The following is a 22,848-nucleotide window of genomic DNA, read 5'->3' as shown; positions in this document are numbered from 1 at the left end:
TAATCATACAAACTCACTTCACAATTAACACGGGCGACTGAACTGAAGGAAATAGCTTGTTAGCTAGTTAGCACCCTGTTAGCTAGCTAGCTAACACCTAGCACACTGTCATATCCACCGCAGAAGTTCAATTTTTTAACCTACTCGCGGCAATTTCCGGACCGAAATATTAAAGAGGAGAGGTGTTTCGCAGGTACATCGGATTTCACGGATATTCCCATAGGAGTGAATGGACTTCCCAATGCCTCGTCCTGTAAACATAGGTAGTGGAAACGCAGCGTATATACACACAGCTTCCGGCGGTCTCTGACGTTTCTTTACGTACCGTCTCGCGCTCGCGACCAACGTCAAGCTCGAGCGTCGAGTCAACGGCAGCAGACAACAACACAACATCTTATTAACGTTTGACTCATGTTTTTAACGTTAGCTTATTTTGTAATAATGGAGATAATATCAGTGTTTACACCCAGCTTGTAGGAAGGAAAGGACGGAGCATTGTTGCCGATATGGTTTTAAAGTTTATTTAAGGTTTCGATAGCTTTTTTGAAGGTTTGGCTAGCTAACCTAGCATTGGTGTTAATTTCTTATGTACATTAACCGCGCATGGATTCAACGAAGAACAGGAAGGCTGCTACAACTGCCGTTATCCACGAGCTTTTCAGAGTCACCGTTAAAGCCAACCAACAGAGGGTGAGTGTTTGATTTTCACAACTTACAGAAGGTTTTTGGACCAGCTCTTTTACTTAATATTTTGAAGAAGACAATATAAATAGTAAAATGAGACAAAAAAACGAAAAAAACAGGAGCAATTTATGTTAACAGCCTTTGCATGTTAGCCTATTTAAGCTATATATGTAACTTCAACCCAGTTATAATCAGGAAGAGATTCACTTTCTTTCTGTCCTCTATTTATTTATTTCTGTCTGTCTCTCTTTCTAGCCGGACTCCCTCCTCCACCCATGAATGTATGACTGCAACTGAAAGTAGTTTGCAAAGATAAGTGCTAGTATGGAGGAAAAGAGAAGAGATGGAGACGGACTGGTACCTGGAGGTGGCTGAGCGCGGTCCACGCTGCAGGAAGTAGGGAGACGAAACTGAATCCCTGCAAGGAGCAAGCAACACCAGTTAGAGAGGACAGATGCAGGTATCGAACACACTAATGCACACCTAGAGTGAATTATCTTTCTATACCTACCACAGCTAACTCCAAGGGGGTCTAAAGCTCACTGAAAAATATTTATAGGAGGTTTTGTCTTTGCCTATTCAGTGGTTAAGTCAGTTAGTAACAGGCAGGAGAGAGAGAAACACAGATGTGCTCAGTTTACAGTTTTAGAAATGGGTCACATCAATGTTTTTCCCTTGATGTTGAATGCACTTAGAGAAAGTGCATTGCATTAGTGTAACAAACTGTAACACTCCGTCACTGCGTAAAGAAAAAGGGGGGAAATGCTAATATCTGAGTGAAACTTACTATCCCGCATTTGCTGTGTTTCTGTCTCAAAGTGCAGATATTCTAATCACTGACAAAACTTGCAACTTCATTGGCAATGCTCATTGGCAACAATTCTCCAGGAGGTGCCTCAACCTTGTTTAAGTGTCAAATTACAAAACTAATTGACAAGGACAATTGAATACGTATTTGTCTAGATTTTGTACTTGTTCCCTTTTGCTTCAGTTGCCACTGCCAATATTGTCCAAACACATATAATGGCATCATAAAACCCACAATGGAATCACAATGGAATTAACTAGGTGGCAAAGGATGATCCAAAATGGACCAAATTGGAGCACAAAATGGAAATCAGCTATATTGTTAAACCAAATATAAAGTCTAAAGCCTTTGATGAATCATTTTTTGCCAAGGTTGTTGGGAATTTTGCCCATCTGCATTGCCATAATATGTTGACCGTGTATCATTATGTAAAGATCAATCCTTATCAGGCATGAGATAACATGCATCATCTAAATGTGAAAACACAAATACACCTTATCTTATTATACATATAAGACACAGAGCAGACATCATTTAAACAGAAATATGAAAATCAAGTCAGATTTTAAAAATAAGGATTTAATACATATAATTTAAATCTTTCCAATTAACGGCATTAAATAGTGAAATTATTATTTTTTCCAGTGTTTGGATATCATGTAAAGAAATATTCAATATTCAAGTATTAAACTTGGTTTATTAGCAGTACAGTGTGTCTCCTGAGAGAGGCACAGAACATTGCATTTTTGGAGTATAGGGCCAAAAAAATGTCATGTACAGATAAAGACTCAGAAGAATAGACACAGACAATAATTATAATCAACTACTGAATTAGCCACTCCACAACTGACGGAAAATGCCACAAACATGAGCTTGAATTAGAAAATTTCAGTCTCTGTCAAATGGCATTTTTGTAGCTCTAACATAAATGAGGTTTAGACAGTAGGGAAACAAAGAAAATCAGACAAAATGTGCTGAGAGACCCAGACAAAGAAGATGTTTTTTAAACTGAAAAGCAAGACAGTCTATCAGTTTTTTTCTCTATCTTTTTTTTTTTTTTTTTTTTTTAACTTCTGGACTGCCTCTGGTGATGCATCAAAATAGTGTATTGAAAAGTGATGCATGCTGTACTGCAGCATGTGGAGTTTCACTTTTCACATTCCCATTTTTCAAATCTGATACTGAATGGGTATGACCACCCCACTTGTACTTATAGCCAGTTTTACTGCATTTAATTCCCTTTATATTTGCTTGAATGAGCTTAAGCCATACTTTACATAAAGTACCAATACACAGCTGCACCTAAAATATAATTATAATCATAGCTAATAACTGGAAATTAAATTATAATGACTTATTATGTGTTCACACTTTGTCATTTGAACACAATATGTGCAGCTGTGATTCCAGATTGATAATGTAGTTACAAAAAAAACTATTGCATTACATGGACTTGATGTAAAGTGTGACTTAATATCATTTCATAATAGTTTTGGTGCAGAGAATATGAAACAGACCTTCTCTCGCGCTTTTTCAACAAGGCCCCTCTCAAACCTTTTGCTCCTTTGTGGTCAAGACTTAAATTTCAGAAAACTCGTTGCAAAAGTTCTGACTGCGTCTCCTCCCCGTCCGAATCCCTCCATTTGTGCCAGAGGCTGTTCTTGCCATAGTTGTGGACTCAGACTGGCAAAGAGGCTGGGGAGATGCTGTTCTTACTCAGGTGGTGGCTTAATGACGTGCAATGACTGATGAGCTGCGTACATGAGCATGGGGGCTGAAGATGTAACAAAGTGAATGTGAAGTCTCTTGGGTTTTAATGTAACACTATGTTTTGTTTGACTATCTAGCTTCCCTCAAAGTAAGCAGGGGTACAGATTTGTTTTTTCTTTTTTTCTGATTTATCATTGTAGTCTAAAGCCTAATATTCACGCCAATAACTTTATCTAGTCGCAATATAATAATGAGTTCTCTCTTTAACAATTAGTTCTACCCGCTGCCAGTACAGTTGAAAGCATTGCATCTACTTTACATAATTGCATTGTGGCCTACTCTAATTGTTTTCATGAAGCCAATGTGCGCGTGTTTATGGCAAGACACATCACAGCATCCTTAAAAATAACTGAAAAAGTACATTTGATAATGACTGTAGATGTCACTTTGCATTCATAAAAGTATCTTTTCAGTGATAGACTCCAGGATTAAATGCAAGTGAAGTCTTACTTGTGCACTGAAATAATCTAAATGTGTCTTTTCTTTTGAAAGTTTTTTTCTGCTCACCTGAATGGCTTTTCTTTGGTGTGCATAAAAAGACGCATATTGCCAAAGGCAAAAAAATCACTGTGTTCAGCTAAAAGAACACTGTGCTTTGCAAGAAAGAGCATTGACTACGGGGAATTTATTGTTTTTATGAATGTTACTTTACCTGACCCAACCACTGTGGAGATATTTCCTCAGCCCTAGGATTGAGCTCGAATATGGCACTGGTGGTTAGCAATGTTGGATGAGTGGATGGATCCATAAGCTGATGAATGGATGGATGGATGAATTGACATAGGACAACTAGCAGGACTTGGGGGTGTGTATAGGTCAGTAATTCCAGCTGAATCTGCTGGATTTACAAAATTTAAAAGTAAGTTTGTGTAGCCCTTTTTTTCAAGAGCCGTACAATAAAACAAGCATGTTGTTCAGAGCCACATACATATATACATACAGTGGTGATGCCCCCATGGATGCAAGGTGGATTAACCTTTTATGTATGATAGGTCACAACAAACCAATACAAATCAATGGTCCGAAAAACAGACTCTCTTTTCTTTGCCTTTGCCCCGGTAGCGAGGTAATGGATAGCGACCCAAATAAATCCGCCAAAAAAATTAACATTTTCCAGCCCTCACAGATAAAATAAAAAAAAAAAAAAGGAAAACGTTGAAGTAATCTAAACAAAAAGCCCCATTTTACCCTAGAATCACAAGTGTTGGACAAAACAAAGCACCTATAGACCATATTGCTATTGTTAGAGCCATCATAATCGTTAGGTTGACAAGATAAGTTTGTCATGAATGTGGCACTAGAGGAAAAACTGAAGAGCTGTTTAAATTTAACAAAGATTTGCCCTCTTGAAGAACTGAATATGGTGACCAAATTTTACGCTAAACTGGAATATTTTGTGTTTGCAAAGATGACTTTTTGTTCTAAGAGTGGTACTAGTATAACACCCTGTAATATGTAAACAGTTCATTCAACTGGTAAGTGTGCATGTGCTCAGGAAATTTCAAGCATATTTGCCCATTTGGCCTGATGGCCATGGGTTTACCAACAATGTATTCATCCTTTGAGGATCTGAATCAGTATGTTCTTTGAACCAAAGTGTTGGACAGAAAAAAACAACTGACAGACCATCGGATATCACCATTTATGAGTTCTGCTGCTAGTGGGGTCATTAAAATGGGTTTGCTACAGTACAGCAATGGCAGCTGAATATAAACTTTGTCAACAAATCAGAACATTTCATTGTGAACAGACCTTTTAAATAAGTTGTTAGCCCACACAATGAAGGTATGGTAGTTTGTGAGACAATTATTAGTTTAAGATAAGCTTTATAAAACCCCTCATGGAACCAATAACAACTGCCATATATGATACTGTACCTACCCAGCATATCTGACTACAAGTATAATACTATACTTTATGTGCAGTATTATGTACAATTTTGTGTAGACAGCATAATAATAAATAATGCTTTTCAATTACTTCAGTACGCCAGAATGTGCAATCTGCAACCATGTAATAATTTTGAATATTAAATCCATTACCCACCACCTTCAAAATTAAGTCTGAGGACTGATGGTATTTGTCCTTAGCTCAAGGCTTATGTTAGAGGAATGAGCTGAATTAAAAATGTCATCAATGTCAAAATCACAACTACTGAAAACAACTGAGATGAATACAGATCTGAAAAGGTCTTCAACAACTGTGGCTTGTCTACGATTGATGATATCATCTGAAAGCGGCATTGATTTGTGCTGGTTTGTAGAACAAAGCTGTTATGTTGGTCATAACCTGCCTTGCTGCATGCCAGGATATTTGAAATAAGGACACACTAATGTGTGCTGATTTTATTCCCCTCTGTTCACTTAAAGAAAATGTATACAATGGTTAAAGCAAGAGGGTGAATCACTACCAATACCAATGAATTTGAACAGAACAGTAATATTAAATCATAACAAATAAAAACAAACCAAATAAATAATTTTATGGACTTTGTAAAAGGCTTCATGCACATCTCAGTTTAAGTACGTTCCAGTTGTGCAGAAGAGATTTTCAATGGAACGGATATTCTTATGTCTCACTCTGTTCAAATGCAGTAGATACTGTATAAGAAATGCCAGTGTGCTAACACAAGGCCAACATGTGGGACAGTAGTCAACTGATTTCTTAGTTCAGTTCTTTTGGTTTGATGAATTCATTATCCAGTACTGGTACGTAATCTCGTAAATTCCACTGGATTCAATGTGGAAACAGATGAAAAACATTTAAATGTATTATACATACTTTGTGAGTATGACAGCATTTTCAACTTATGATATATCTTATTTTAGTGGAAAATGTTAATGAGTCAGACAAAATGTATGAAAAACTGTATTAACAACATATAAAAAAAGATATAATAAAGCGGTTCCCTACCAGACCTACCGTACTCTCTACGCCCCCCAGCTAAGCTACGGGCGCCTAAAATGGGGGAAAACAGGAAAATAAAACGAACAAACAAAAAGAAAAAGGTGATAGCTTAGTAGAAAAGCAATGCAAATTGAGAGGGTCAAAGTAAAAGACACTGTGTCTGGCCCATGCTGTGTATTTGCGGTGTGTTTAAGTGTGCAGATACTAACTATGGACACAAAATATACTACTTATGCTTTAAGTTAGTTTCATCTTTGGATGCCATTGTAAAGCTATGACCCCCATTTTTCCATTTAAATTACCATAAACATAAACATGATAAACATTTTAATCCATTGTTTTATATCAATTTATGAAAAATACATAAGGCCAATAAAAGTTGAAAATGAAAATTCACAAGAAACACCACAATAAGCAAAACAAAAAGAAAACAAAAGTATCACATACTGGTTTCATTCTTTGAACAAAATAAGCATAAGCTAACAAATGCAGGCTAAACTATGGTGTTCAAAAGGTGCTTAATAACTTTGACAAAGTCTGATTCACTAAACAATGCAGTCTGAGATCCCTGAAAATTGCAACATGATCGATGCAAAACAGAGCAGTATGTTTTCTCCACGAAACCTTGAATAAATGCAGGAAGAGAACATAGGGGTAGAAAAGGATTTATATTCAAGCAGTGTTACAGGTTCAGGTGAGATCAGATTCCATCCAAAAACCTTTGTCCTAATAGCTGAACGTCACAGAGTTGGCACAGTTGTTGCATCAGATCTCTGGATGACAACAAAATGTAAACAAAAACTCATGGGGTAATTGACTACACATTGTAACATAGAAGATAGACATTTCTTACAAATAATTATATATTTCATTACACAAAATATGGTTGCATGGTTAAAAAATAATTGTAAATACCCTTTGTCTTTTTCCTCTTTAGTCTTTGTTAAATGTACATCTTTCATGTATATATTTTTTTAAAATAATACTTAGATCAGTGTCTGTATTTTTGCTACATTTCAACTTGTTTTAAGGGAAGGGTCATTTCTTTGGGCTAAATGGTGAAATGATAATGACACACTTGATTAAACTTATTTATAGCATGGGTGAGTTCCTTGGGATCAGTCAATGACCAGTTTGCAGTTCAATTGGATATAAATTTAGAAGAATGTTAAGCATTTGTACAGCATTTCCAATTATATTGTCACAGGCTTTGTTTTCTAATTTTGCCGTAGTCCGTAAATAAATTGACAATGCGTGATGCACTTACGATTGTTTGTTTCTTTTGTTCATGATGTCACAAAGCACACGGATGCTACCACTAAGCAGGAATTTCAAGAATCTCACCAACAAACTCTTTGATTCTAGTATACATATAAGCTAAAATGGGAGAAATGTGAATGAATCAACTGTCTGCCTGCCAGGAAACACTAAAACAACCTTTAGTGTGGCCCGTGGCTCATGCAAAAACAACTCAATAAAATAAATCTTTTTAAAATTAAAAAAAAGAAAAAGAGCCACCACTATTTTCTGAAAACATCATTCTGTTTGTGGCATTGATGACTTGCATGAAAGCTAAACATAAACACCTAATATCTAGAACTGCAAATATTTAGATGATGTAAAAATACAACAAAGAACAAACAACTTGCATAGAATGAATGAATGTAGATTGGAGACATCACGATTGGCCAGTCTTCAGCACCTTTAAATTAGTTTGCATTCCCCAAACAATGGGAAAAGATGTAAGTAAGGAATGCCACTGCAATCCCCTCTTACTCATTCAAAAAGCAAAAATATGAATACAAGCCTTTCCAAAGTTTTTTTTTCATATATACTGTATATGTATATATATATATATATATATTGTATAATAAAATGGTTATAGGCTAAATGTTGTCACAGTCATATGCCTTTCGCTGAAATCATTTATGATTTATGCTAACCCAGCCTTTGGCTGGTCTGTGATGAAAAACTCAAAATTGGGTTTGTTTGGGTTTATAACAACAATAAATAGGTTATAAGTTTTGAAAATTAATGTTCTGTATTGCAAATAGTGTAGAATGGCAACAATACATTTGAACTTATTTCTTACCTATTATTCGTTGTACTAAAACCTCAAAACCTCAAGTTATGAGTTATGAAGTTGCTGCCATAAATTACTAGCAAAACATGTTTTAATATAGTGTTCCTTTGTAACACATATATTAGATTATCAAGGCAAATGAGTCATGTAGCTAGGCTTTTAAGCTCAGGTTTAATGAGTTACCATAACAGGTGTGTGGGGCAGAGCTACTGCAGTAACTCGAAAGGAAATGTCTTCCCTTTTTTTCTTCTGTGGCTTCAACTTTAGTTTTGTTCTTACCTCTTATACAACCTTTGTATAAATATCATCTTTTCAAAATGCCACTTTTTCTGCAAGTATTGTCTTTTGGTCGTGCAAAGGGGGAAGAAGATCCACTCTCTTTATAAAGTGAGAGATGATGCCTCTCCTTTATTTAAGTCCTTTTGAAAGGTTCACATTTCAGTCAGGGGTCTGATACATACAGGCTTCCCATGGTCCTGTGCTGCAGTGATCGTCCAAAGATAAGTGCTGTCAAGTTTGGAGATGTTTGTTGCTGGCCTCAGTTCCATGGGCCACAGTATTACAGTAACTTTGGTACGCCATGTAGATACAGTGTGACAATGGACCAGATGAGTGGTTGAGGGGAATGCCAGTGGCTAATGAGCAAATATTATTTTATGAGTAACAGACAAAATGAGCAATTGGCCAAATATAGCAGATGATTGAGGGCTCCCACCCATTAAGGTTTGACAGGAGCCCAGCTAAGCCATCACTAGTGAGGCGGTGTTAGTACATTCAGTGGTACTATACTGCACCTCTGGGGACATGTCAGAGGTAGAGGCCCTCAGTGGCTCTGATTGTCTACTTATAGGGACCAATGTTTCTCTGTTATCTTTCAGCAGTGATGAACCACCCCAGCATGAAAAAGTCCACCATTACTAGAAAAATGTGGCATTTAAAAAAGGTGAATATGGTAGAATTTAATCAGAATCTCTTAACGTAATTTACCAAAACAGTTTCAACTCAGTATTTGTCAAACCTTTTCCATTTAAAAAAGAAAAAGAAAGGATAGATAAGATACCTAACCAAACATTTAAGAACCTCCAGTCACCACTGCACGAAAAACAATAGTTGAAACACTGGTATGAACTACCAACTTCCTTATGAGGTGCACAAACAGCTGGAGGATGAACATGATGAAATAAATGAAGACAGACCTTGAAGACTGAAAAAAGTGCTGTGTTTGGTTTAGAACCACAATTACTACTATACCCCTCTCAGCGCTGTCAGAAATGAGTATGTTTATAACTGCAAACAGTACAAGTATTGAATATAAGTTTCTCTATGTACAAAATGATACATTTATATACATATACAGAGTTTGAACATGAATGCAGTTTGTGCAAGAATGAACTGAACGCCGATACATTCATACTTCTCGTTCACTGCGAACCTCCCTTACCATTTTCTCTCCACATGCTGTCAGACTTAAAGTCAGTAACAAATGATTCGTCGTAAACAATTTTAGCCAGGGACTAAGTCCACAAAGCCTTGAGACAGTGTCATCCATACAGTATTCCAGAGGATTAAGCTTTCACAAATTTTATTCTAAGTTTTTGTTAGCGCTATCTGCTGTTTGTCATATTTTTACAGTTACTTCTCTATGCGCTGTGGTTCACCAGTTCGCCATTGAGAAAACTTGTAGGTTGGAAATTTTCAAAATGCCCATTTCAACTGGAACTGGCTACGAAATGGATGAAGGCCATGGCAAAGGAATGCTTTGATTAGAATAACTAAAAAGTAAATTATATATCAATATATTCATAAATAATGTATTTATCTTTAATGCATTCATTAAAAAACTAGGGTTTATAAAGTTATTCACAGTATTTTTTCAGTATACTCAGGTGCTTAAGAGAATGTTTCTACAGGAAGAGAAACTGGAATGAACATGAGCTATTCATTTGCAGAAACAGACCAACATATGCCTCACCTCACAATGGCTGATTATTAGGATTTATCATTAAATGACCCTCAGGTTTCCAATCATATTTACTTGAATTGACTTTTACTCTGAAGGTTGGGCATTTAAGACAGCGGAGGGAAGATGATGCTGCACTTGTTGGCACTTGAGGATCTGAACATCAGCCACATTCTCTCTCACATTCTTTGTCACCTCATTCTGGTGTAAAACAAAGTCATTCTCTTTTATTCCATGGCTAAGCAAGACACTTGTTAAAAGATTGCTTGAACAACATTGTAACCTGTTCAAGAGATGACAGACTCTGTGTCTGCATAGAGTAAAGGGACATCTACCAACATCTCAGCCCTGCAGTTCCTGGTAAATATCGGGTTTTTGCCCTGGCTTTCTCATCTGATTTTACAGAATGCGCAGAATGGGAATGATTAGAATGACATAGACAGATATGACATGGGCCCACTGGTGTACTTCCTGCTCCACAGTTCTAGACTAGCACTTCTGTGACCACCTGTGTGGCCAACTGTGTCTGGCTGCTTTTGGGGCTTTTGCTTTTTGTTGATCTCCCATGGGAAATCCTCTATTGGAAGTGGGCTGGCAGGACTGCCTGACCCCTCTGGCGTGCTCTCAGGGGTTCCCTCTATAATCTCAATCCGGGGTGGGTCCATCAAATCCATAATGCTGAAGGGTGCTGGCTCTGGTTGGCACATCACTGACTTGTCCTCTGTATTTTGTCGGATGGACCAACTTGAGCCTGCTTGGATTCCTATGGACACTCTGTCATCTGTTTGTGTGGTGCTGTCGCTGCAAGGCTCCCGGCACAAAGTCCACATGTTGTAGCACTGAGTAAAGTTGAAGAAGTTACTGTTGAAAGTCTTCAATTCCCCACAGACATCTCTACGCAGCTCTGCCAGTTCATAGCGCATTGCTGAGATTTCATCCTTCCACTGCATGTTGAAGGCAGCAACCATGTTAGCAGATTCTTTAAAGGCCTGAATGGCCTGAGGGACCGGTGGCTCTGAGGCTACAGGTGAGGCAGAGGGGACCCTGTATGAAGGCGGGGATGCCGGTGGGACAGAGATGGCTGTTACAGTGGAGCTAGTACTGTGCTGGCTGCGAGCAGCAGCAGTCTCTCTCTCCAGCCTCTCCAGCTCCACATACGCAGAGGAGCTAGCACCGTCATCGTCCTCTATCATGTCTTCACATAGTAAAGAGGTCCCATCCACAACATCATATCCCTCTGGAAGAAAAATTTGAATATGCAAACAGAAGGACATTCAAAGTGAAAGGAACAGCTGGAGTGTGATTTGATTTGGCTTCTTTACTAGAAAACAAACACATATCTATGGAAAACATACAGTATGTGAGTGGCAGGTAACTCCAAAGACACACAAGATCAAACCCAGTGCAAACCCAATTTCCCGTTTAGTTCGAAAGATTCAAGTGTTTTATCAGGGATGAACATCCACCATTGACTTGTGTGCTATTCAAATGCGACTAACAGAGTTGAACCAGAGTTGTAAAAAACCAAGAGGTAACTGAGTAGTGTCATAAAATCACAAAATTACAAGTGTGAAGAAACTCACTGTCCATTTTTTTTAGCACTATTGAAGTATATTGTTGGTGGAATTCATGACATGTTTCTGAAAGTTGCTTATCATCGTTCAAATTTTGGATGAACTTTCTGTGGTGTTCAAGTGTAGCACTTTATGGAGAATCCAAAATGGATCAGCTAAATAATAGAGCTCCCTCCTGCCAGAGCCAATATCGAATATACAGCACCTTTTTTGAAAGACAATAATGGTTGTCATTAAACTCACATACTGTAGGCTTTTCACAATGTTTTTACACTGCCTTCTCAGTCATCTCAAGGCTTCTTTCCATCTTTTCACTGCACAGCACAGCAAAGAGTGGAATTAAACATGAAATACATCAATCATTATCAGATCATGAATCCATTTTCTGAGAACCCTTTTCTCAAAACATATCAAAATGTTTATTTTTGTGCCATTTTGTGCAAAAGAAAAGATGTAAAGGGGGGTAGCAGAATCACAACCCACTGGGTCAAGAAGCAGATATGAACCCTATTGAACATATCAGGTCCAAAGTGGCTGATTAGACCATGTGGAGTAAGTAACCCGGTGAGGGGAGGGGTCACTCCCCCCTTCGGGGCTGCACCAGGGAGAGGCTGCAATCCCACAGTCAAAGACAGCTGACAGACTCAATGCCAAGGGTTAGACTGCCACATGTGGCCTTTTTAAAAGAAGTCAGATTTTCATGAAAAGAAAAACAGATGCTGCTCTCACAAGTAATTGGAGACAGTGGCAATGCGATCACATTCAGTGCTATTTTATGGTTGCCATATGAAAACATTCCGAAAAGTTTGGGAAGTACATCTCTTATACATTTACACTTACAATGTGGTCTAAACACACTTAAAATAGAGACATGGTAAACAACTCACAAAAGCCAGCATCACATTCATCACTTTAATCAATATTCTGAGGTGTCAAGGTTTTAAGAAGAAATCAAAGTGTCTGAGGTTTTGTGAGTTGTTTGGAACCGTGTTTGCTACTTAGGATAACATAATGAGATATTTCTACCAGCTATACATCTATGGATATATAAACTCTATGTATCTATTGTTTTTACTGAGAAGGCAGTGCAAAAACACACATATACATAGATATATGTATGCGTGTCAACATTAAAATACCTGCAACAATCATCACTGATGCCTCCAGTTGTTCATTCCCCCTGGTTATCCTTCAAGAGATGGATGGTCAAATGGAGAGGGGTTTGCTGCTCGTCTGCCCTACGGAGCATCATGGGATCCCTTCCCCACTCAAGGGTCCACTAGCCTCACATGGGGTTTGGTTCATAAGCCGCTTACAATTCAATTATAAACTAGTACTGAATACTAACATAAAAACATGATTCCAGGAATCAATGTTTTTCTTAGCCAAGGTAGCCTAGATAAGTTACTTTATTCAATTTCAAGGCCACTATTCCCTCAGAACAGTGCAAAGAGTACACCAAAGGAGAAATATAACTTACAGTATGGCTTGACTGGGAGGTGACAGTACTGTATAAAATTAATCACCATCCAGGGAACCCTTCTCTGGGTTGCTATAACCTTATCTGACATTGTAATTGATGCATAATGCCAATCTTCAAAATACATCTTCATAACATATTGTACAGTCAACTGCTTGTTTTAGTCCATATAGAGCTGACAGATTTGGAGCAGAGAGTTAAATGAATAGAGTTCAGCAAATAAGACAGTGGGATTGGAGAACACTCCTTTATCCTCAGTACTTCTGTCACATCGAAGAAATCGTAGATGGAAACCCAATTGAAGATGAAAGGATTCCAAAAACAAAAGTCCAGATTGCACAAGAAAACAAAACCCACAAAATGAGAAAAAGTGCAAATGTCTCCAATATTAAATTGACAGAAAAGTGTACAAAAACAATGAAAATCCAGGTCATAATATTTAAAAATGCACGCAATTAAAGAAAAATGTTTCAATAGGGTTCATAGCTTTACTCTTGCAGGTAAACACCAAATGCACTTAGTGAGGGAGTTACTGCAAAGACTCTGCTTGCACAAAGAACCTGAAATGCTTAATTTTATATTGCTCGCACCGTGTCGCACAAAACCTTGAAATCTTTGCGTTTTGTATTAAAAATGCAGCATGTAGGACAAATAAATATTTGTGACCATAGACAAAATGTGCTGTTTTCAGAACATGTTGCGTCTGGGTCCACTGTCATATTTTAATTGTAGCGTAAAAAAAACTCTGACCAATGTAAGCGAAGTTTGCTAAATTGGCAACTCGCAGTTGAAGACAACAGTGATTCAGAAGCTTTAGGAGTTCCTGTAATAAACTATACATACAATTCATTAGTTATTTTGACTGAGATCAATGCTCAAAAGCTTGAGTTTAATGCAACACAATACAACAATACTGCAAATAGTCGAAAGTTGTATTTCTCAAACTCATACCATCACTGAACAGTTCCTTTGTGCAACCAGCACGTGTGAGTGCACGTGTTCTAGTCTCTAGAGGTTGTTGACTTACCTTAAATTGGTTACAAGATTGTTTTTTGTTTGTAATTTTATGAGGTCTGTGACCAGGTCAGTTACAAAGCGTATTGCTAATGTGTTGGTGCAACAGAGCAGGGGGAAGACAGGCGGAAGGCTCGTCCGTTGTATCCTCTCAACACAAATAAGTCAACAACCTACCGCTCCCCTACCCCCTGGCCCGTTTTTGTCTTCATCCCTCCCTAAGTAACTCACAGGCTTTGCACAACACATATATAACACCACAGTTTAACATGCTTAGGGTAGGGCCTGTTCCTCATAGGCATGCCATGTAATGTGGCTGTGCTGTGTTGTAAATATTGTGTACCGTGAGCGTGTGTTGCCATCTCAGTGTTGATGCGACCCCCCAGACCTTATCCTAGTCTACAGCTTGGCAACACCACAAGTGACCAACTAGAAGCTTGTCTAATGATGCATGAATCGTGCAAAGTAACACACAAGCAGATCCATCTAAACAATCGGGAGTATGCAGAGGCAAAAACAAACACACGCACACCATAGCTTCCAAAAAAAAAATAACTGGGATCATTCAGCCCGGCATCTCTGAAGCTCAAGGGTTCCCCACTGTACATATGTAGGTATGTCAAGTTTGTGCGCATGTATAGGATGTATGAGGGTATGTAGTCTAAGCCCTCTCTTATTTAGGGGGGGGATTGTTTTACCTGTTGTGGATCTGAGAGTTGAAGTGACAGTGGAGGATGTCATTGAAGGCAAGCAGTCGTCATCTTGGGAATAACCAGCCTGAATTGCACGGAGGTAACTGTGGCTTCGAGTGCGGAACGAACCAGGCAGGTCCAAGGCTTCCATGGCCTGGGATTCTACTTCACTAAAAACGGACTCGCAAACTGACTCAAACTGGCCATTGATCTCAGTCTCACTCACCTGAGAGACAAAAACAGGAATAGCAGTCCTTAATTTTTCCTCTTCCTTTCTCTTTCTCACTTTGATTCTTCCCCTTTGCACAGCAAATATGAAGGAGTGTTAGCGTAAGGAAATGCCACTGTCATTCCGACCTTAAACTGAATAAATGTCAAGATCAAATGAAAAAAAGGCAGATGACAACAGAAAACAATCAGAAAAATATTCAGTTTGGGTCATAAAACATTCCATTCACCACACATCCCCAAACTAAGATGTACTCTACAGTATACTGTATGTCACTACATGTAAAACACTGCAGTCTCAATTCTTTGTCTTGAAGCTTTAACAAGTCTCTTACAAATACTCTTAAGTTGTTCTAGCTGATACAAGATGAATTCATGTTCTACCCTGTCATGTCTTCTTCTGTTCTCTGTCTACATCATCATGCTGTTTCATATTACTAGGTTTCACTATTATTTAAGACCTTTTTCTACTATCATTTAACTGTGTTAGCACCAGCAGGAGTAAGCTAACTGTGCAACCTTTCTAAATCTCTCCTCCTCTTGGATGGTTTCTTGCTGTGTCACAAGTCTTCACATCAACCTTGTCTTGTGCCACCATGGAGGTCCAAAACAGACTTGCAAAATTAATCTAACTGTACAGATTAATAGCAGGATATGACAAAGATAGATAGCTGAAAAGGTTGGTGTGTGAGGTTAGACATTATGTTACTGTTTCTGTAATACTAATCATTAGTAGTAGTTCGCAAAAAACAAACAAACAAAAAAAGATCAGTTAATCAAAACAAACTGCTGCTTTGTTAGCTAGCTAATTAGCTGGCATGCCACAACAGCAGGAGATTGATGAATTGTTTTTAAGTGGTCTATTCCAGATATCCTTCGGCCAAATCAGATTGCAGACTGATTGATGTGAAACTGATATCCTAGTTACTCAATTACATACAATTTTTTTATACCATGAATCTCTTAAAAAACTTTAAACCACATTAGATTATGTCTGGAGCTGTAGACTGTCAGTTTAATCATCAATTCTCAGTCCAAAACAGCACAGATTAGTCGTGTCTATTGACTTCAGTTGAGACACCCATGGCTATGTCTACTACAATCTGAATCTACAATCAGCTGTGGACCTCCACTATGAACACCTGTGGATTTTTTTTATGTCTTTGTAATGCCCTCTACACAAAGTTCCTACATACAAAATGACATGACATAGGCTCTCATAAATGTCTCCAGGTGTTGCCTCTGTGTGATGCATGTGTTTAAGACTCACCTGGCTGACGCAGCTAGCCTGACTGAGGGTGCTGACGGCGCGCATGTAGCTCTGGTTGCGAGAGCGGAAGGGCGGGGGGTGAAAGGTGGCAGGGTCCAGTGTGACACTAGGGTGGGGTCGCATATCTCTTGTGGTTTGCAAGTGGTAGCCCTGGCTGAACAAGGACAGGGGGTAGGGATAGATAACGATTGCACAGTTCAAAAGCCACACATGGAACATCACTGGATCATATTGTTCTCAACAGATCTACTGGTTAGCATCTGTGGGCTGCTTCTTGTTGCTGTAGTATTTTATGACAAAAGAGTCTTCCATCCTAAAACTATAGAAAGCAAGTGTACGGCTTGTCTCTGGTTCTTATTAGAGAAACAATGAGAGCTAGGAGCGGCAATGATAAGATATCATTACATTCTCAACCAGAGGCTAAAAAACAGGGCTGATTTGTTTGTGGACAGCAGCCCAAGTGATCAGCACCCCACTGAGATGATGGTAACAAAAATAGCACAGAGCACTGAGTGGAAGTAGGGATGACGAATGCATGACGGCTCCCCAGGTTCACAGAATTTGGCTATATCTGAAAGCCACATGGTCCGGAAAAAAACAGTTACAGAGAACCATAGGCTGAATAAAAACAAGCTGAGCAACAATAAGCTTGGTGGGAATGTGAAGGTGAAGCAATAGCGTCCCTTGGGTACAAATATGCTTAATGGAATATTAGGTGGTTTGTGCTGGTTTACATGGCAACAGATACATGTCACCAGAGAGATGATTAGAAGATGATTAAAGAGTAACTTAACACCCCCTGAAAACCTTGACTAACCTCCAGCGGTTTAACTTTTCACCTTGCTGCAGTGAAGTAAGGGTGAACTCCCAGTCAGGGGTGAAACACGTGAAACTGTCAGCCAGAGAGGGCATTGCTTTTCAGCCAAGGTAGTGCACCACTGCTTGACCAGTGCAGAGACATTTGCAACACATTATATTATGATTATTGATAAATACTTTCCGCCTCATTTATATCAGTGTGTGTCCAGTAAATACCACAAACACCTCTTAGTTCAACACAGTGCAGTTAACACACATTGACAGAGCCACAAACTAAAGCCTCCAAAATTAACATAAAGTTGAATAAACACCTCTGAACGATTCCAACAAAAACTGAACATTTATAGCTGGATGTACCACTACAACTACATTTTTCCATGATTGTGAAAAGAAAAAATATATATATGTATTTCCGTGAATACAAAATATACTGAACACCTCACTGTATCACTGAACAGACACAACTCTTCTTCCTCAAGTTTCTTATCATACAGTATACACCGATCAGCCAAAACATTAAAACCACTGACAGGTGAAGTGAATAACATTGATTGTTTTGTTACAGTGCAATGCTCTTTTGTGGAACCTTGGCTCCTGCCATTCATGTAGATGCCACTTTGACACGCACCATCAACCCAAACACCATTACAGACCAATACACCCCCTCACGGCAACGGCACTCCCTGATGGCAGTGCACCTCCCCAGGTAGGACAGTACACCATGCTACACCACAAAAACTGCTCAGGAGACGCTCGGGGGACATGACTAAGAGCTCAGGGCGTCGACCTGGCCTCCAAAATCCCTAGATCGCAACGCATAGGATTTAAAGGGTCTGTCGACAACACCTTGGTGCCAGACAACACAGGACACCCCCTTGTGTCCATGCCTCGACAGGTCAGAGGCCCAACCGTAGATCGGACTTGGTTCTGGCCTGTCAAGGCCTGGACAAAGGACCTCTGGGGTACTGGTTGGTGCCACAGATGCTCTATCAGATTGGGATCTGGGGAATGTGAAAGCAAGGTTGATGTCTTGAGCTCTTTGTCACATACCTTAGGCCATTCCTGAGCAGTGTTGGCGGTGTGGCATGGTGCATTGCCTTGCTGAGGGGCTACTGTCAACTGGGGCACTGTTGCAATGAGCAGGGGTACTTGGTCTGTAACAATGTTAAGGTGGAGGGAGTGCATAAAGGGGCATCCACATGAATGCCAGGACCAAAGGTTTCCCAGCAGAACATTGTATTGTAATGAAATCATCAATATTATTCACTTTACCCATCAGTGGTTTTAATGTTTTGGCTGATTGGTGTACCTCAACACAATAGTCAGTAACTTAAATGTAGGCCCTTCCATGTGACAACGATCCATCCACTAAGCCAAGCACATTTAAGCCTGCTCTCTTGAGTCTGACGTTGTATTAAGGTGACGGTTTTGCTACAGGCTCGTCAACAACACTGCGATAAGATGAGGAACATTGCCTGTGTAAGATATTGGGCAAATATTGTAACTAGCAGATGAAAAAGGTCATAAACACAAAACCCATTTGGTACTGCAGCGTTCAGCAGAGCACTACTTTACCTGATCACATGAAACAGTTGTTGATTGAATACTTAACAACAATGCTCAAGAGCAACTTAATGATGTGGTTATAAAACAAGCTAACAAGTAAGTACACCCCAGCTCTAAATAGCAGCTTAACACAGTCGTCCAGGCATGCATAAAATAATGTAAGAAAAGGGTAACCAGAACTCGGCCTCTCATTTTGTTGCCAAGCAACTTCACTTGGAATCACCAACTAATGTAAAACCTCTTCAGATCTCTCAGTGACAGCTGAACAGCATCAGCAAACAACTGTTTTACTCGGACAGCATGTCAACAAAGTAGTGAGTCAGTGCGAGATTGTTCAGATTTATAGAAACAAAAAGGCTGAGGCTGTGGATTAAAATTTCAAGTAGGTTGTAAAGAAAACAATAATTGAAGGTTAGTTCTAGAATTTCGACAAACCTATTTGAATGTTCTCCCTTTGAACCCCAACTTAAAAAAATGAATATATTTTTACCACAGAATTTTTGTTTTAAAGACACAACAGCAGTGTGTAGTCAGGAGTTGAAGTGCAAGTCAGTTGTGCATGAAACTCTATTTCTCTCAAAGTCCGGTTGTTCCCTGAACATTATTAACTTATTCCTTAACATACTACAGCTACAGAAGTGCGTGGAGTAGTTTGCATACGGTGCTGAAAGAAAGGTCTCATTGCAGTACTGACATTCACTCATTGATCATTGCCCAGTCTTATTAAGGGTGCTGATCAAAGGCTCGGAAAATATTGATATTTCTCACAAGCTTAACCCTAACCATTTGTACTGGTCTCATGGTGCAGTCTATGTACAATTTACCACCATCTTTGTCAGTCACTGGAGCCAACAGTCCGATACCTGACTCCGCAGACTCACTCAAGACACACACTGCAACAACATCTAAGTCCTTGCATATGAAAATTTATTATTCAAGATAGAAGCTTGTCATTTTGTTGACCCTAAAGCAACCACCAATTACTGAGCCATCGGTTTTAGTAATAATGTATTTTAAAGAATGACCATTCCATAAGGTAAATTTATAAAACTACAAGGAAATTCAGTCCTTTTGCTGTATTTTCAACATACCGCCTGAACATCAATTAATGCTTTCAAGGTTTAATAAAAAGGAGGTAAAATGAAATCAACACATAGCTTTGTTATAGACATAATAAGCGAGGCAGCCAGGCCTACCTTTGGGAGTCTAAATGGGGTCTCTGCATGGCTGATTTGAGGACGAGAGCATCAGGCCGAATGGCCTTCTGTGGGGAGGTCTTAGGGCTGGTGTCAGAGTCACCACTTTCATCATCCACCTCTCCCATAGCTTTGACATAGCTACTGCTGCGCATCCGCCGACACGGGATCTCGTCATCCTTCTCTCCAGGGTATCCACCCCACTCATCCTGGGGAACCTGTGGAAGACAACACAGCTTTTAAATACTTCACATTCATAACCATAAGGTGGTATTACTTGTTTATTTGAGCCAGTATCTGTGGTGACTTGTTAAACCCTGATGGAGTACAGATCTTACAGTGGGTTGTCCTGCTCGTAGACAAAATGTCAGGCTTGTACAGTGAACTACATCAGAGATATTATTTGCAAGTACAATGGGGCCCAATTAGCCAAATGAGTGTGAGAACTGTATCAGACAAGTAGAGGGATAAGCTTTGGCTGGTTTTTCCCTAAACAGTAAATTAAGCTGATTCACATCCTCGGTTTCAAGCTCCACCTCTATTTCATCCCCCTGGGCCAGGGATCCCAATTTAAACAAGCTCAACGGTTAACCTTACTCCACCCATGAGACTCATACAGTGGGTTTCTCTGAGCTAAATTCTGCAACTGCAACCATGAACAGGCACTTTGTATCATTTTTATGAAAAACATATCTTGCTTTTGGTGACATGGCTTATACCAAAGCATCTATGGAACTTTATTGGCTTTTTTTGGTTATCTGCATTCATATGCAAATATTTGTTGATGAGCTAAATCACCATCAGACCGATAGCCAGTGGGTTCTGGGATTGTAAATCGGACTGTAAAGAATGACAGACACACAAAGAAGTAATCTTGGCTTAGATAACTGTTATTCAGATATCGGCTGGCTACACAGGAATCCCAGAAATATTGGCTGTTGTCCCCAGAGGCTAAATCGTTGACAGACCGATAGCCGATGGTTTCCGACATTGCAATGGGAGTAAGTAGCTTATGTCCGCAAGAGCCTCAACTTGTGCGATGCAAGTGTTTGAAGTAAAGCAATACAACGTAACATTTTACTGTATTAATTCAATCAGTCAATCGGCCGAACATTGGTACTGGCCGATATTCGCCTTGTTGACTGCCATCGGCCTATTGGCAAATGCGATGACATTCACCGATGGCAGGGGCCAATATATTTCTGTTGTGTCACATCAGTCTGTTGTGTCACAACGCATACTGATGTAATACTGTAATGTAATACTGCTCTGCTGTCGGACACGATTAAAAAACATGTTTGGGACAAACAGACATCTTCCACGGGACGCCCTCTATACAAAAAGGTGCCGAAAACTCACTATTGAGGTGTCAGGACATACCTAATTCAGCCCGACCCGGCCCGAGCCCGTGCACGTTATGTCCGGGACCGGCCCGGCCCGTACAATTAACTGTAATTATGGGCCCGAGCCCGATTTAAACCCGACATTTTTCAATAAGTTGGCTGTTATAATTAACGCTAAGGACACACCGAGCACGTTAGTGCCATGGAAGTCCTGCGAGTGTACTCGCAGGCGCTTGACTGTCCACACAAGCAGCGCATTTCTCCTGCGCTCTCCACGCCGGTTAAACATCGACTCCACTCGTCTGTTCCCATCAGTACTCGTTTTTTCACTTTAACAGGTCATTTTAAACATGGGTAAGTCCATATTTTCGTTGTTTTTTATAACGTAATAAGTTAATGACAATTTGTCATTGCATGTCCATGTATTGAGCGTGTTGGGTAAACACTGAATGAATAGGGCATATTTTTTGGAGGCACGGAAAGTCGCTGTCCCTCCCACTTATCTCTACCACCCCCCTCTCTCTCTCTCTTTCTGTATGTGTGAATTGCAACCCCCAACCTGTAGCCATTTCTCTCTCTCTCTCTCATATCTGACTCTCTCTCTCTCTCTCTCTCTCTCTCTCTCTCTCTCTCTCTCTCTCTCTCTCTCTCTCTCTCTCATATCTGACCGGGCCCGGCCTGGGCCTCTGGCAGAGAATCTAAGCTCTAATTGACATCGGCAGGAGAACTACTTAACGTTAGCTGTTAGCGACAAACTGCTGATGGAGGTTGCAGTTATGATGCGTTTAAGCTCTATTGCTTAAAGTATCAGGCGAAGGTCAAATATGACATTCATGATGTTTTCAATTTTTGTCAAATATGGCAATATAAATCAATATTGGAGAGGGAATAATGATACAGTATACATAGTAAAAACAGTGTTGAAGCAGTTGTCAAAAAAGTTTTTCCTGTAAAAGTAGTTTTTAAAAGGTTGTTTCATAAATGTGCATGATTAAATCTGTGCTCATTCAAAGGTAGTGTGATGAAGGGCTTAATTACTTTGAAACAGTTATTTTTTATTATAAAGACATCTTTGTTTCCTTGGCACAAAAAGGGGCAATAAATACCAACAAATACAAAATAAACAAAATAAAACCACATCAGTATCAGCCATCGTTATTTCAAATATTGGTATCAGTATCAGCTCAGAATTTATATTGTATTTATATTGCTTTTTCCAGTAATGTGGTAATGAAACACATTTCAGTTTAATTATCAGTGATAACATTAAACTTATTGTTTAATAAATTTTATAATTTTTTTTTTAAAAATTACGACTATTTTTTTTACTTAAAATTATGTTTTCATGTGTTATACATTTTTTGAAAATGAAAAATCCATATTTTTAGATAAGTATTGTTTCTCTTAGTTTCATTCAGACAGACACATTTCCTATGTATTTGGCCCTGACAAAG

General features: G+C 39.2%; 1 protein-coding gene across 1 annotated transcript; it reads right to left on the bottom strand.

Moving 5' to 3' along the window:
• Positions 1-1,443: 1,443 nt before the first annotated feature.
• On the bottom strand, positions 1,444-20,269 carry LOC144462439 (uncharacterized; the record flags this gene model as incomplete). The annotated part of the gene is made up of 4 exons (XM_078166059.1): positions 1,444-11,449; positions 14,979-15,198; positions 16,471-16,624; positions 20,052-20,269. Coding segments are annotated over 4 exons (1,404 nt in total), but the record flags the coding sequence as incomplete, so codon positions are not given.
• Between the last annotated feature and the right edge of the window lie 2,579 nt (positions 20,270-22,848).

Source organism: Epinephelus lanceolatus, unplaced genomic scaffold (assembly GCF_041903045.1).
Source record: "Epinephelus lanceolatus isolate andai-2023 unplaced genomic scaffold, ASM4190304v1 scaffold113, whole genome shotgun sequence".
Taxonomy (NCBI): Eukaryota; Metazoa; Chordata; class Actinopteri; order Perciformes; family Serranidae; genus Epinephelus; species Epinephelus lanceolatus.
The sequence above is the reverse complement of the archived record's forward strand: the minus strand, read 5'-3'. Positions and strand labels throughout refer to the sequence as shown.